Raw genomic sequence first — 15,270 nt, 5'->3', positions numbered from 1 at the left:
AGTGACACATGCAAACTGCAATTCTGCAATTTAAATGATATTCTTGATGCCTTACAGACACACACACACACACACACATATATATATATGGGTCTACTTCTAAATTTCAAACTTTAATAATGTCAACTTTTCTTATACGACTGAAGTTTTGAAACTCTGGACCATTTAAATGGAGATTGCTGTACAGTGTGGAGCGGTATATTTATTTTCCTCACTGCAGTGTGACCTTGGAGTTGGTATATTTAATTAGCAGGGGGTGGGGGTTGCAATGTAAAAAAAAGATTTTTTTTATTTTTATGTTTTTTTTTTATTTAAATTTCGAAGTTTCAAAACTTCAATCATATGGTCTCGACCATAAGAAAGTTGACTTTTTGAAAGTTCAAAATTTAGAAGCAGACCCATATATATGCAAATATACGTCAGCATTTAAAAAGTATTTTGTAAATATCCCACTATGTCTTTTTTCATATATATAATCACAGTTCAGTTATAGCCGGTGGGTAAGCTTACTTCCTGCACTAAACCAGACCCCCCCATTCAAAGCACTGGATCCAGCCCCCTTTACCTGCATATACCCCATCATCTTTCACAAAGCTTGGAGTGTGGTAGAACTAAGCTTCTCTTTGCTGCAAGTCAATATTCATGAATTCTGACCCTGGTCATCAAAGGATATTTTTCACAGGCAGTATCACACACACTTCACTTTCATGGTCCAAACGTAACAAGCTCCTGAATTCTTCTCATATGCTCTCTCTTACCATTCTCTGTAAATATCACGTTATTGATGGTGTTTTTAAGAGGGAAAACTTGTAGCATTTTTGGCCCTATCTGTTCCAACCATCAAACCCTTTCCTCACTTAACTACCTTGCTTGCCCCATTCCCCCCACACACACTGGCTAGTGGCAGATGTATTACCAGTTAGGATAAGAGTCAAGTGGCAATGAATCATTATCATCCATGGGTGGTTTGGACTTTTTTGTTATGCCCTATCTGCAGTCACTCCCATCCCATGCTCAGCATACAATTATGTCAGTGTGGCTTTTGTCCAAGAACAGTCCACAGATGCATCCCTTATGTACATGGCAGATCCAAAGCTCTTGGTGCATCTGGTATCCTTTGAGGATGGCATCTCTAGCTACAAATCCAATTTCTTTCTTCCAAGATAGATTAACTGCCAGAATGTCACTCTTTTCCTCATCTCTGGTTAACTCCTCAGCGATAGCTTCTTAGGTAGCAGTCAGGGCTCTATTCATCAACCCATGCAGCTGAGAAGACTTGTAACTTTTAAGCGTGGGATTGTCACCAAAGTTTTACCCCTGTCCATATATAACATAATAACTAAATAAAATGAACTTGGCTGCTGAAGAAATGTGTGTGTGTGTGTGTGTGTGTGTGTGTGTGTGTGTGTGTGTGTGTGTGTGTGTATATGTGTGTGTGTGTGTGTGTGTGTGTGTGTGTGTGTGTGTGTGTGTGTGTGTAAGGATAGAAACATATCTCTCTCTCTCTTGCTCTGTCTATATATATATATATATATATATATATATATATATATATATATATATATAGAGAGAGAGAGAGAGAGAGAGAAATACACACACACACACACACACACACACACACCAATATATCTGTATGTATATCTATAGCTATATATCTAATATATCTATATAGAGTTACAAACACACACACACACACACACACACACACACACACACACACACACACACACACACACACATACACACACACCAAATACCTATATATGGATAGATAGATAGATAGATAGATAGATAGCTAGATAGATATAAAATGAAACAAATGTTAAGAAGCAGCTGAATATATTTGCTTAACGCTCCTTAAATGTGTCTAACAATGTACTAGGGTACTAACTGATTAACCACTGACACTGAACAGTTTCCACTGAAAAACTATTATGTGAGTCGATTACTTGTATTGAAATCCATGTAGAATCAGGGAAATTAAAAACTGCTGTGAAAAGTATTTCATAATAGAAACCTCTTGTTATTTAGTTAGTTAGCAAACATTTAGATACACTGAAGGAATAAGCCTTTTAAGAAATAGCCTCTGCCTGACACACAACCACGATACATGAAAGAAACAATATGTTGGTCTTACAACCAAAGACTTACATAAATGCGTGTTGGGTCAAAAGGGCAGCTGTACATCTTCACTCTTCCTGTATTAGTGAAACTGCAGGCAGCATATAATGAGCGTCCTCCGTTAACAATGGTGATGACAATAGAGAAGGAAAGCCCCACCATGCAGGCCGCACAGAGCACCGCACACACTACGGTCAGAATTAATATCGACCATTGCTAAAAATGTAAAGAAGTAAAAATGGTTAAAATTTTCACACAAAAATAAATAAATCAATGTCATCACACAGAGAGAGTGTGTGTGTGTGTGTGTGTGTGTGTGTGTGTGTGTGTGTGTGTGTGTCTATATCTTCTAATAATTTTTCATGATGTTTGTGACTGACTGTATTTTTAGGATTAACAAAGATGACATGGACTAATCATAAGCCTTTGACTCTACATATATTTCTATTACATATTCTTAACTTGAAGAATAAGTATCAGAGAGCTACAGGGCTAGCTAGAGTAGAATCTGTTTGATGTAAATAAATGAGTAAAAAGGGCAGTGGTGTTAACATGCCAAGACAGTCGTCAGTCTACATATGCCCTCTTCTTTGCTGATTACTTATAGTGTGACTGGCCTTACACATAGGCAAGCTCCCAGCTCATTTTTATGTGCAAAAAAAGGCATTCTTTGGTGAAAGGTGTCCCATGGGGGAAATGTTCAAGTTATGTAGCAGCATTCAACTTCTCTGTTGGCAAATGACTGCCAGTATGTTGAGACATTTTTATAAAAAAATACAGCATATTTGTTGGGGGTCCTTTTGTTTGCTTGTTCTGGCATGGAGTTAGGAGCATGGAGTAAGTTGTTGTTTTGGGATGCCTGTTTGGTATACAAGATGCCAGCCATTGGTCCTGATCTGGATTTGTGGTACTGAGTGGAAGTGAAATCAAGTGGAGTGTGTTCAGGTTTGAGGCAAGGTACTTGTTTAGTGCCTTTTTTGTCTACTATTTTAGCATATCCATGAACTCTGAAATTTGTTATTTTATTTAGAACCGCTATTAGTATTTCATGTTTTCTTTGTTGATGTTTTCCTTTTCTGTGGTGCAGGGTTGACTTTTGGTGCCAATCAGTATTTAGATACCTAGGTTTTCAAAGTTTGCTGAAGTTTGTTCAACCTTTATTGGACTCTATCCAGCATGGATTCCCCTTTGCAAATCAAGTTAAGCGTGCTGAAAAAGTTTTGCATCCTAACAGTGTTATTTTGAGGTCAGTGTATTTGTGGCTGTTTGGGATTTACAATTATTTAGTGATTGTGATTATATGGTAAGATAGAATATTTTTATTGCATTTTTTTTCTTTTCCTAATTCCATTGCTCCTAGTTACATTTTCTCATATAGTTGTTTCATGACTACTCTTTACTGGTTCACATTTTTGCATGTGCCACTATAATAAATTTTTGTTTGAAGTTGGCCTGGCAAGGAGCAGGATCATACCTCTCAATTGTCCAAATTTTTGCCTTATATTTTGGTCTGTTCTTCATGAAATGTGTGATTTCCTGACAAATAACTGAGGACTGAAGTCACTAAATAATGTCACATATTTGATTTTCATACTTTAAGTCCTTCAGAAAATTCATGTTAATGCAAATCCTGTTATAACAGCCACTTCGTAAGTTTTCAATGCAATATTTAAATCTGTTCCTGATTTGGGCATTTATTCTTTTTTTGGCATTGGGTAGACTTTTTACTCTAAAAGGTGAAAAGTATGAGCAGGATGTGTGCAAAAGTAATTTATCATTGGCATGTGGTACATTGGATAGCATTGCCATCTCACATTGTACAGCTCTGGTTAAGTTCTTGGCTGTAGCGTCTTCTGCATGGAGTCTGCATGGCGTCCCTGTACGTGAATGGGTTTATGCCCGTACTCCTCCAACACCTGAATGAATTTGCCTGTAAATATGCATGTGTGTGTTCTGTGGACACACAGTATTGCTACGCACATACACAACTCTCTACTGGGTAGCAGTTAAAAAAAAAAAAAAGTAGTGTCCTAATCTAGTATAAAACAGCCCTCCTCAGAGGTGTGCATAGATGGGTCACTGTAGACTGTAGCAGGGGGCTGGGGATAGTGTGTTAATTTCCCTTACAGTCAAACCTGATATGTGTGCAAAGAGTGTCATTATAGCTTGTGTGCAGACTGTGGACACTGCAGTCATTATTTCTTTAATTTTCCTGACACACCTGTATGTCTAGCAGCAGTCAACTGTTTAGAACCAACAAGTTAGAATAAATAATTTTTATTCACTTGCCTGATGATCAGACACTGGATGTACACACAGAAGGTTATTTTTTTTTTGGGGGGGGGGGGGTAAGGAAGCATGATGTTGTATATTTTTGGTTTACCTTCATGTGTGCATTTTGCACAAGGGCGAACAGCAATGGACAATTTGCAAAGTTTGAAAATGCCAAACGGAAAAAGGTTCAAATGTGCAATGAGCGAATGCACAGTGACATTCGCTCATTACAAATTCGGCATTTTGGAGTGGATTGCACTATAGTGGGGATCGGAAAATGGTCCCTTCCCCACTGTAGTGCTATCTCAGAGTTAGAATATTAAAGTAGGGGGGTACAGGGGTGCTTGCCCCCCTACTTCACACTTCATTACATATTTTTTTATTTGACATTTATTTTCGAAAATCAGCGAATCTGCTTTTCAATTTGCTGATTTTCGAACGTGTAAAACTGTCGCTGTTTTGATTTTCATGGTTGCGATTCGCTCATATGAGCAATTGCAGCAGTGTGATTCGGTGTTGTAAAGGTAAATTATATTTCTTCCCTTTGTCATGATTGTTGTTCAGGGCATCACTGATTCAAAAGATTGGGGGAGGAGCATGCAAATCCACCTAAGAATGTTTAGGGAAAACTATGGCTTATGGGACCCTAGCAATCCTTACATCCCAGGCTTAATTGAATTATTTATTTCATTGTTGTTATACTGTAGTCTGCTACAGCTGGGATGTGTTAAAAGGATACCAGAAAACAACAAAGTTGAAAAAGAAGACTGAATTTCTTCCCTTATTTATGATTTTTTTTCTGAGAGTACTGTTGAATCAAAAGTGTAAAGAAAAACTCTAAAATGTACCTCAGAATATCTAGAAAACCTATGGCATCCAGACACCTCTCAGTCTCCAGACTACCACTACAGTTGTTACAGTGCAGTCTGCCCTGGTATGAGAAAGCACACAAATAAGACAAATTTGTTTAAATCAATGGAAAATGTAAAGTGGATGATGTGGAGCAGCCACGGTAATGTGGGAGGGGCTGTGGAGCTCTTCACAGAAGGCATCATTTTACCTAAGGTCAGCCTGCTTAGTTGTACCTGAGAGCTGCAGGATGGTGAAAGATGCAAGCAGTATTTGATGGGTCCTTTGTAACCTCTGAAAGTGATCAGATCAAACTCACAAAGTGCATGCTGTGAGACTGCAGAAGTGACCTGAAGCTTTCCCAAAACAATGGCAGAACATTTACTTCATTAGATTTAATAAGAGTCACTCAAATTGATTCTATTGAATGTTCACTCATCTTAGAGACCACCATTAAGGTTTTGGGAATTCTAGTTGATAATAGAATACCCTCCTTTTCAACAAATCAACAGCATCTGTAATGAATCATCAAGAACTTCATATCTTTTATTTATGGTCATTTATTTAAGTGTGTTTACAATACCTCTCAACCTGTTAGATCAATAAATCTGCACAAAGCCAAAAATAATGGGGGGGGGGGGGGGGGGCAAAAGACCAAAAAATAAGGACAAATTTTAAATATTGCCCTTATACGCTTAGAACGTTGCTAGAATAACAGGTTTTATGTTAGTGTGCATTTTTCTGAATGATATGAAGTCTGGAACTCAAACATCTGTCATTATTTAATGATTTCAGTACTTCAGCAATTTGCCAAAAAACACATTTTTTTGAAGAACAGAACAAAATATGAGGTAAAAATCTGGACATTGTGGAAAAATATGTTCAATTGACAGACAGGTATAGTGTTTATCATGGCAGAGCACTGATAAAAAAATTGACCAGTATCAGGCCCAGCCTGGGATTCAATCTGAAATTAATAGGATTTCTTATAGTTAACAAGGATTACAAAGAGCCACACGAATTACAAATTGATAAAGAATAGTACTGTGGTACAACATTCAGGTAGAGTTGTTTAATACAGTCATATTATAAACAGAGAAATAGATAATCCTTATGTCAGGGATACCAAGGTACACAAAGTAATATTTGAGGGATAGGCTTGAGAGACTAAAAGAATATCAGGGCTGTTTACCTATTTACAGGAAGTCACTGTTCCTTAGTGAAGTGGTCAGAGACTTAGATGTAAATGGTGGAATGTAGGGGTGAAGGTTATTTATTTATGCATTTATTCATGTATGTATGTATTTATTTATTCATGTTTACTGGGATAGTGTACTGATCTATACTGGCCAATTTCAAGATCAGCATTGGCAAAATACAAAACATTTCACAAACAAAAAATGCAGAGCTGTAAGCAATAACAGAGTATTTCAGACTAGTTACATAGGATAACTGCGTATATTCATTCTAATGAACTAGCAGAGTTTAATGTACAATCAAGCAGAGTGTAATTTTGAATATATACATTAGTTTCTAAAGTGGGTCAATCTTCAGTAAAATCTTAAGACAGAAGAATAGTCTTAGAAAGGAGACAGATTAGGTGATATGTCTAGGATGATAGAGTGATACTCACAGACAGGTGAGTTCACAATGAATGAGCAGATGCTGTTAGAGATTTTTCTGGAGTGTGGCAGTATTTTTCTTGGAGACAGAAGTGAAAATGGGAAGGTCATATTAAAGTAGAGAAAGAACTCATTTGCCGATGGCTACTCTGGCAGGTTGGGATAGAAAAGGCCAGATCTTTTTGGCTTAGAAGAGGGGAGGGTTTATTTTGGCTCTCACTCTGCATGGAAAGGGAAATGTTTGACTGGTCAAGCCATAATCCTAGGTATTTGAAAGTGAAGGTTCTTTCTCTGGAATGGTTATGTAGGTCAAAGATAGTTAAAGAGTCAGGTGCTTGACACATTTTCTGTGGAGTTCCAAAAGCATAGTTTTGGTCTTAGAGGGGTTGAAAAGTGGTCTATAGTTTATGAGCCATTGGTGGAGCTCATGTAAGTCAGACTGGATTTGATATTGGATACTGATGTGAGAATGACCTGACTGGTAAATGACCATGTTGTCAGCACAGAGGATGAGTGGGAGATGGGAGAGGTCACAACGAAGCTTATTAATGAATATGAAGAAGAGTTGGGGCAAGAATGGATGCTTGTGGTACATCTTTGTTAACAAGTGAAGAATTTATTTGGGAAGATCCTGTTTTAACTCTTAAGTGCCTGTTACTGAGGAAGTTTTTAAACCAGGGAGTAACATCTGGACTGATAACTGTAGCTAGCTTGTTTTGTAGAAGAGTTATCAATGAGGTCAAATGCCTTTGTCAGGTCTATAAATATGGCACCTGTAAGCAGGTATCTATCAGTGTTTTGCAGGATATTATCATTTAGGGGTCAAAGTGCAGTCATCATATTTCACTGAGGCCAAAACCCATGATGATTGGAGGGAGAGCAGATAGCACTGATGGATATAGATAGAAAGGTGGGTGTAGACTATCTTTTATAATTTTTTTCCCCAGAATTGGGACAATGGATATTGGATAGAAGTGAGAGGTATCATTTGAGTTGTTTTGCTTTGGCTTTGGAAGGGGTTTAATTTGAGCAGTTTTCCATACCTGTGGCATGATGTTTGTAGTGATACTTATATGATATATATGGGTGAGAGGAATACATAGATGCTGTCTGCAATAATCTATGAACTGGGGTTTATGTTGTGAAATCCAGGATGGGTGTCAGTGGGAATATTTTCAAGTAGAATAGAGACTTCTTTGGGATGTATGGGTTTGAAGTAGAGGAGGAGCATAAATGTTGTTTGGGTGGTAAATGCATGATCTGTGGGAGGCATGGAGTTTATTGATGAGAAATTATTTAAGGACATCTTCTGGAGACAGTTTTGCCATACCCCACTGACTGATATTTGCAGACTGTGTGTCATGAGGAGGTTTTCTTCCAGTAAGAAGGCTAATTTCTTTCCAAAAGTGCTTAGGGAATGTAACAGGGTAATTTGTTTCTTTGTTTCGAGATTTCTTTTGTGCCTTCTAAAGGATGTCTTGGCTAGGTTACATAAGGCTATAAAGGAGGTACTATAGTCAGTTGTGGGGGGGTTGTTTCTACTTTTGCCAGGCTTCATTCCTTAGAGTAAGAAGATGTTTGATTTTGGTGGACAGCCCTTTAGTTTTGGTGGGTTTATAAAGCTAGTGGATATGTGGGAATAATTTGTCTTGTAGCTGGAATAAAAAGTTGATTAGACTAATTTCTGCTGAATAGCTAATGTGATGCATCTGACATGCAGTAGTGTCATTGACTTTGATCTGTGAATTACACTTTGACCTAGAGTCTAAAATTAGAATAGGTCCTTTAAGTTGGAAGTGATCGTATCATCTAGAATCCCAGAAGTATTTGTTTCTTTGTTTAATAGTCTTTTCTATAGAAAATGTAAATCATTTCCATATGACAACCCTATAAAAGAGACGTTTCTCATATAAAAATATAGACAGGCAAGAGAAATTTAAGGGCCTGAGACATGTCAGAAACAGGTACAGACTGAAGAAGCTTAACAGGTTTTGGTATACAGAGTACATGAGTATATGATACTTGTATTCAGTGTGTTTCATGATAAGAATCTATCTGAATGCTTGTTCATAAACCCTGTTTTGGTACTCGGTGGCTGGCATGTTCTGGGTTCAGATGGTACTTGCCGCAGAACTGGATGAAAGAAATGGTACAACAAGAGAATGGCAGGAACATGGAACAAATGAACTACTAAAAGTAAGTCCTGTACTGCCAGCCTTCCCAGATGACTTGGATATGGCAATGAGTAAAATGCACCATTTTAATTACTGTACTCACTGCCTGCAGCTGATTATGATATATATGTCGAGCTAGTATTTCTGACAATAGGGGTAGTAAATAGTGCAGCTATACAAATATGAGAGAGTTTTACACTTTGATTTTGCTATAACTAACTGAATGAAACCTGTATCAATTTGCTGTGAAAGGTATAGGAAAGCACAAATGCAGCTCTAAAACATTGAAAAGTTGAAACACAGTCAAAAGCAAGAACCTGTAATAATTATCTGTCCTCTAAAGCTAATGCTTGTATGCAGTCTAGAGAAACTAAATCATAGGTTCATAGGTTCATAGTTCATTACTAAGCTAATGACCTCAGGAGGCGTTTTTAAGTCTAGCCATACTTCTCAAATGTATTTGACAAGTTTCGATATTGCAGCATTATTTTAAGAGGTATATGTAGGCTTGTGCATGGGTGGTCAAGCATTTACAGGATGCATCTGTCTAACAGAGACATGGGTGCCAGACCAGGGACAAATTTCTGATATTTATGCATTTTTCCAAGTTACTCTTGAATTGGGTTAAGGAAGAACTCTGCTTCACATGGATGGGAAGACTGTTGCACAGAAATGGTAGTCTCTGAGACACATACCTGTCCCTCCAACATGTTCTGTTTATGTTGCAGACAAGGTTTAGGTTTCTAGATCAGGTAATTCTAAAGCTATTTGTTTTGCAGATGTGCAACACATCCATCAAAACAAGATTAGAGGATGCTTTGTAGGCCAAGCATAGAATGTCTTTCAGGAGTCTCTAAGAAAGTGAATACAGGGATAGAGCTTTGAGGCAGTCTGAGTAGGACATGCTTTTCACATTCTATACTCTTTTTGTAGGAGTTTCTGTGTGCACTCTAGTTGTTGTATAAGCCTGCTCAGGTACATACAAAAGGGTGTGGTGTACTCAATGTTTGTTCTAATGAGAGCCAAGTACAGTGGATCAGTGACATCCTTGGACCTAGATACTATACTCTTGCTTACGAGTTGAGCAACATAAAATGATTTTGTATTTCCATAGACACATAGTGGTAAAAGGCCATGTTATTGTCTACATACATTTCCAAGTCCCTGACTACTGGGTCTACTCGTAGGGGTGTATTCTGAATGTGATAGTTTCCAAGGGTAGCTGTCTTCCTAAAGGATACTATGCATTTCTTGGCATGGAGTTGTAGACTGTGGCTCTGGCACCAGTTACTGGTCTATGCCAGGACTTCTTGGGAGGATTCCTGTGTCTTTGGGGGATTCTATGATCATCTATAAACTTGGTTGGCCAGAGACCTTTGATATTGCCCATGGCTTTAGAGAAGTAGATGCCAAAAAGGAGTGGCCCCAGTAAAGAGCCCTGAGAGACTCTGCAACTAACTGGCATTTTTGTGGAGCTAGATCCCCTATCCTAACCTCTTGGGGCACATCTTTGTGCCAGATGGCTACCCTGCTGGTGACATAGAGGTTTATACCTAATTTTGTGAGTTTGTCTATAATGCTGCAGTGGGGTATTGTGCTGAATTCTTTTCAAGGCAGGCAGTTTACCCCAATTTGCCTTCATTCATTGCTTTGGTGACATTCTCAAAGAAGTCCACCAGGTTGAGTAGGCATGACCTGCCCTTGATGAAACCAAGCTAGGTTGGATTCAGTGTCTGAAAGTTTCCTATGTCATTGTTTATCCTTTCCATGATAATTCTTTCCAAGGCTTTGCATATGAGACTAGTGAGACGTATGGGTCTGCATTTACCTGGGTCCACAGATGGCCAGCCCTTGTACAAGGGAGATGGCAGTTGAAGTTCTCCATTCCCTTGACATAAAGCCTGTCTGGAGGCTATGGTTAAATAGTGATTCTAGTGGTCCTGACAGGTCATTCTTCGTGCTGTTGAAAAATGCATTCTAGTTACTATCGGGATCCATCAATACAGTGTTCTAGCCTTGGAATGTGCATTGAGGACCTGTTCCCTAGAGATAGTTGGAGTTAGGATTGAGGGTGTTTCCTGAGGTGTATCGGGGGGAGAGAGTAAAATTGGAACTAAATTTGTTAGCTAGTAGAGTTGCTATATCTTCTAGTTCAATACAGGTGACACTGTTTGCAATTAGTTCAGCACATTGCTGTCTATTGCCCTTGAAGTTGCAGACATAACTGAAGAGTGCCTTGTAGTTGTCCTTGGCCTGGAAGGCTTTTTACCACAAATTTGGCTTTGTTGATTTAGCCCCCTAAGTTGTTTGTTTCACTTGATGAGGGAGTTTTTACCTTGGTGGGCATTGCACTTCCTAATTTTTGCAATGATTTTGTTCCTTTTGTTATACAACCTGTTGATACTGGGATTACAAAAGGATGGCTTGTTTTTAGAATTTGTCCTTATTCCGGGTAAATACACCTGTGTCTGTGCAGTCATTAACATGACTGCATATGGTTTCAGTGAATGATTCCACATAGGCAGTGGTGGTCTAAGAAATTGGAAAAGCTTAAACTTTGCTAGGACATCACAAAATAGTAGCAAGCGTGGTGTAGAATAATTTATAAAAGTTCCAGAGTTAGTGTCCCAGGTTTTATTTTTATTTGAAAGGAAATAGCTTTACACTCTGATCTGTCCATTCTTCCATGTTTGTGAGGACCAGGTCATGGATGTTAGCACACCTTGTAGGCGTAGTGACTAGCTGATTCAGGGTGTTTGTGTTTACAAAGTCCAGGAATCTGCAGGCGTAAATGTTTAGGGCCATGTATGATTCCCAGTTAAAACTCTGATGATCTGATGAAGTTCATGTATTTTTGTGAACAAAAGTGCTTCTCTCTCATAGTTTTAGACAAATTTTTATTTCAAAAAATTTCTAGATTAAAGTGCTTCTGGATTTTACCTGCAGCATTTTGTTTCCTTGGGCCTTCCACTTGTGTTTTAATCCATGTTTCTTCAGTTTGTTTTTTGGCCTGGTTTGATTCCCAGTTTATAGAGGGATAGTTTAAGCTGCATTTGAATATGGTGTTGAGCTGAATGGGGAATGTCTCCAGTATGTTCTAAGCATGTGTTATGGGTTTCCAGGGTCATAGTATGGTACCTATAGCTTGGAAGAATATGGTATGGGACTTTGCATATGGTAATTTGGACTTGAAGTAGCTAAAATGGGTCATATTGTTTGATTGGCCTTGATGTGTCTTTGTTTTGATGTAAATTGAGACACCTCCACTTTCTGTTTCTTCCTGTGCAGTAGCTGGTCTAAATGTGTGGAAGGAATTATAGCCCTGCACAGCCAGGATACTCTCTGCGGCTTTAATCCAGGTCTCAGTAACGGAATACATGTCTACTTTCTCCAGGGTGAGAAGAGCTTGCAGGGAGTGATATTTATTGTTTAGACTCCTGGTGTTGAGCAGTAACACCTTTAGGTTTTCGGGTCTATATTACTAGAATGAACGCTTAAATGTTCGAATCTGTAAAGATCGACCTGTACAGATTGAACACTTAAACATTCGAAATAGTAAAAAAGTATATAAAAAAACAAACATGTAGAAAGGGTTTAGGTACCCCTTGCACCCCCACCCCCCCGCTACTTAAATATACCAACTCCGAGATCACACTTCAGTGAACTACAGTGTGGAAATGGGAAATGTCCCATTCCCTACACTGTAGCGCAATCTTGGAGTTGGTATATTAAAGTAGGAGGGGTGGGGGTGCAGGGGGGCTTGCCCTCCTGCTTAAACCCTTTAGTTTCTTTTTTCTATTGTGTATTTTTTTTTTTTTTGTAAAATTTTGATCACTTAACTGTTCGATCTCTAAAGGTCGACCTTTAGAGATTCAAACATTAAGCGGTTGAGCATGTAATATAGACCCAGATTTTCTTGGGTTGGTCCCATGTTAACGTACATCTCTGTCTCTTCTAATAAAGATGCTAAGAGAACAGCCATAGCAAAGAACAAGGTGTCATACAACCTCTACACACTTCTGGAAAGTGACTCAGCAGATTGCACAAAGTTCTACCAGGATGCATGATCAGTGTCTTTCATGCCTCGGACACGTGCGTGGGATTTCAGTCATGTCTCTTTGCACATCCTTTAGAGTAGAGCATCTACAGACCTGTAACCATACATAGACAATTACAAGGCTACTGTCATATTTGTGGGAATGGAGAGAGATTTTAGGGCCTTCCTCACACCATAAATCCAGGCAACAGAGAGACAATTGTCACTCTGTCTTTGTCCTGAAGGCAAGAGCCTTTGGAGAAGCACACAAAAGAGGCAGCCATAGGGAGCACTTGTAGTAGTGTCTAAGTGACACATCTCACCTCATCTGATGAGCATGATCACAATACTAGCTCCTGGAGATACATACCTCCATGCATGCCCACATCCAACTACAATATTACCTGCTTGGCATGTGTGTACCAATTATGCTGCCCATGCTGATGGAGATTTGTACTGTGACATCTAACCTTCACTATGAATCAATGCAGCAGTAAGCCTTGTTCCCCTACTTTTTTCAATAAGCACCATGCGTTCATTTACAGCTAAATGAGTTGGCATCTACTCATGCAGACAGAGCATCAGTTTAACATCTCACCAAAATGACAGTACTTTCATGAATGTAGCACCCTGACTGCTGATTAACCCACTGAATACAAATTGTGCTGCTAGGTTCACAACAGGTCTTTATTTTTATGGTAGTAGAACGTTGCTTTGTGGAGCACAATGGGATTGTGCTGAGGTGATTTGATCAGTGAGGAATTAAAATGCTTTCCACAGTAATGTTGGAATGTTCTTCAGGTTGTATAATAGAGTATTTGTGTGTTTGTTTATGTGCATATATGTGTGCGTGTGTGTGTGTGTGTGTGTGTGTGTGTGTGTGTGTGTGTGTGTATGTGTGGGGGTGTGTGTTTGCTTTGAATGCATTTTTAAATGTGAAGTGGGTACTTGCTACTTGAGTATCTGGGCTGCTCTAAAGACTTTTTTTGAGGTATGGCTTGGGTTAGAGACTCAGAAAACAATTAAAAGTTCCATGCAGTTAAATAATTCAGCAGAGAAGACAAATGCAGCATGTTGCATCAAATAAAGACAAAGATTACTTAAATTAAATCATCATGTGTGTGGGGCATATTCCAGCTGTATAGAAATTAAAGAGAGAGAGATTGTAAATAGGATTAAAGAAAATGTTAACACAAGGAAGAACAAAGAATAGGTGTCCCCAGTGTTGATGAGCATTATTAGTGTTGTATTTGCAAATTGTTTCAGTATTTCTCAAGAATCAAATTACCTCTGACAAAGTACAATCTGGTAGCACAGGAGGAACTGATTTTCAGGTTACTGAAACAAAAGTGCTGGCTTATACATGTCAGCATATATTGCATTGGTTAATAGTCAGTGTTTTTTAATACTGCAGAAGGTTTTAATGAGTAAACAAAGATGTATAGCAGCTTAAAAATACATTACATGGAAGTGAAAGAAATGAGCACTACCATAAATAAAAAACAACTACACTTTTATAGGTTTATTAAATGAGATATGAAGCAACGCAGAGAACAAATATCAGCAACAGTGTTATAATCCGTGTTATCTTTAAAAAAGAGAAAAAATATTTATATATATGTGTGTGTGTGTGTGTGTGTGTGTGTGTGTGTGTGTGTGTGTGTGTGTGTGTGTGTGTGTGTGTGTGTGTACATATACATAAATATATGCATTCTGAAAGACTGAGCACTCAAAAGAGCAAACATTCTGTTTTCCTTGTTTTGTAGCCTGCTGGCAGCTTTCTGTCTGAGGGTCTGCCAATTCTCCCTTTCCTCACTGTTGTGTGATCTCAGTGTTGGTATATACAGTTTACAGGGGCTATGAAGTATGGACAGTGAAGGTGAAGCTCCGAGAGCATGTGGTGGCTGAAGGGAGATTTGCCCCCTGCAAAAAATTTGTTTTTTTTTTGCTTTTTCTTTCGATCTTTTTAGCTTTACTCTAAAGAGATTACACTTTTTGTGTTGACTGTTTTGAACATTAAGTATTTGATAAGATAATTATTTATACACACTCATTTGCCACTCATGGAAGAACTACTGAATTATCACACGCTTTTGAGAACCCTGGTAATTGCTGCAAAAGGAACAAACACACATACACTGAATTATTTCCATTTTGTGTAACCACACTCACAGTGCCTGAGGCTGGGTCATCC

The 15,270-nt window shown here is 38.5% G+C and overlaps 1 protein-coding gene across 3 annotated transcripts in view; it reads right to left on the bottom strand.

Moving 5' to 3' along the window:
- Positions 1-15,270, bottom strand: part of TMEM54 (transmembrane protein 54) — a 409,347-nt gene that overhangs the window by 123,396 nt on the left and 270,681 nt on the right. For all 3 annotated transcript variants that reach the window (XM_044059925.1, XM_044059926.1, XM_044059927.1), the window contains exon 4: positions 2,152-2,337. In XM_044059925.1, the coding sequence (XP_043915860.1) occupies positions 2,152-2,337 (186 nt within the window). The remainder of the gene's footprint in view (positions 1-2,151; positions 2,338-15,270) is intronic.

Source organism: Protopterus annectens, chromosome 1.part2 (genome assembly GCF_019279795.1).
Source record: "Protopterus annectens isolate FY-2018-M chromosome 1.part2, PAN1.0, whole genome shotgun sequence".
NCBI classification, from domain to species: Eukaryota; Metazoa; Chordata; order Ceratodontiformes; family Protopteridae; genus Protopterus; species Protopterus annectens.
Note: the sequence above shows the minus strand (reverse complement) of the source record. Positions and strands in the feature narration are given on the sequence as shown.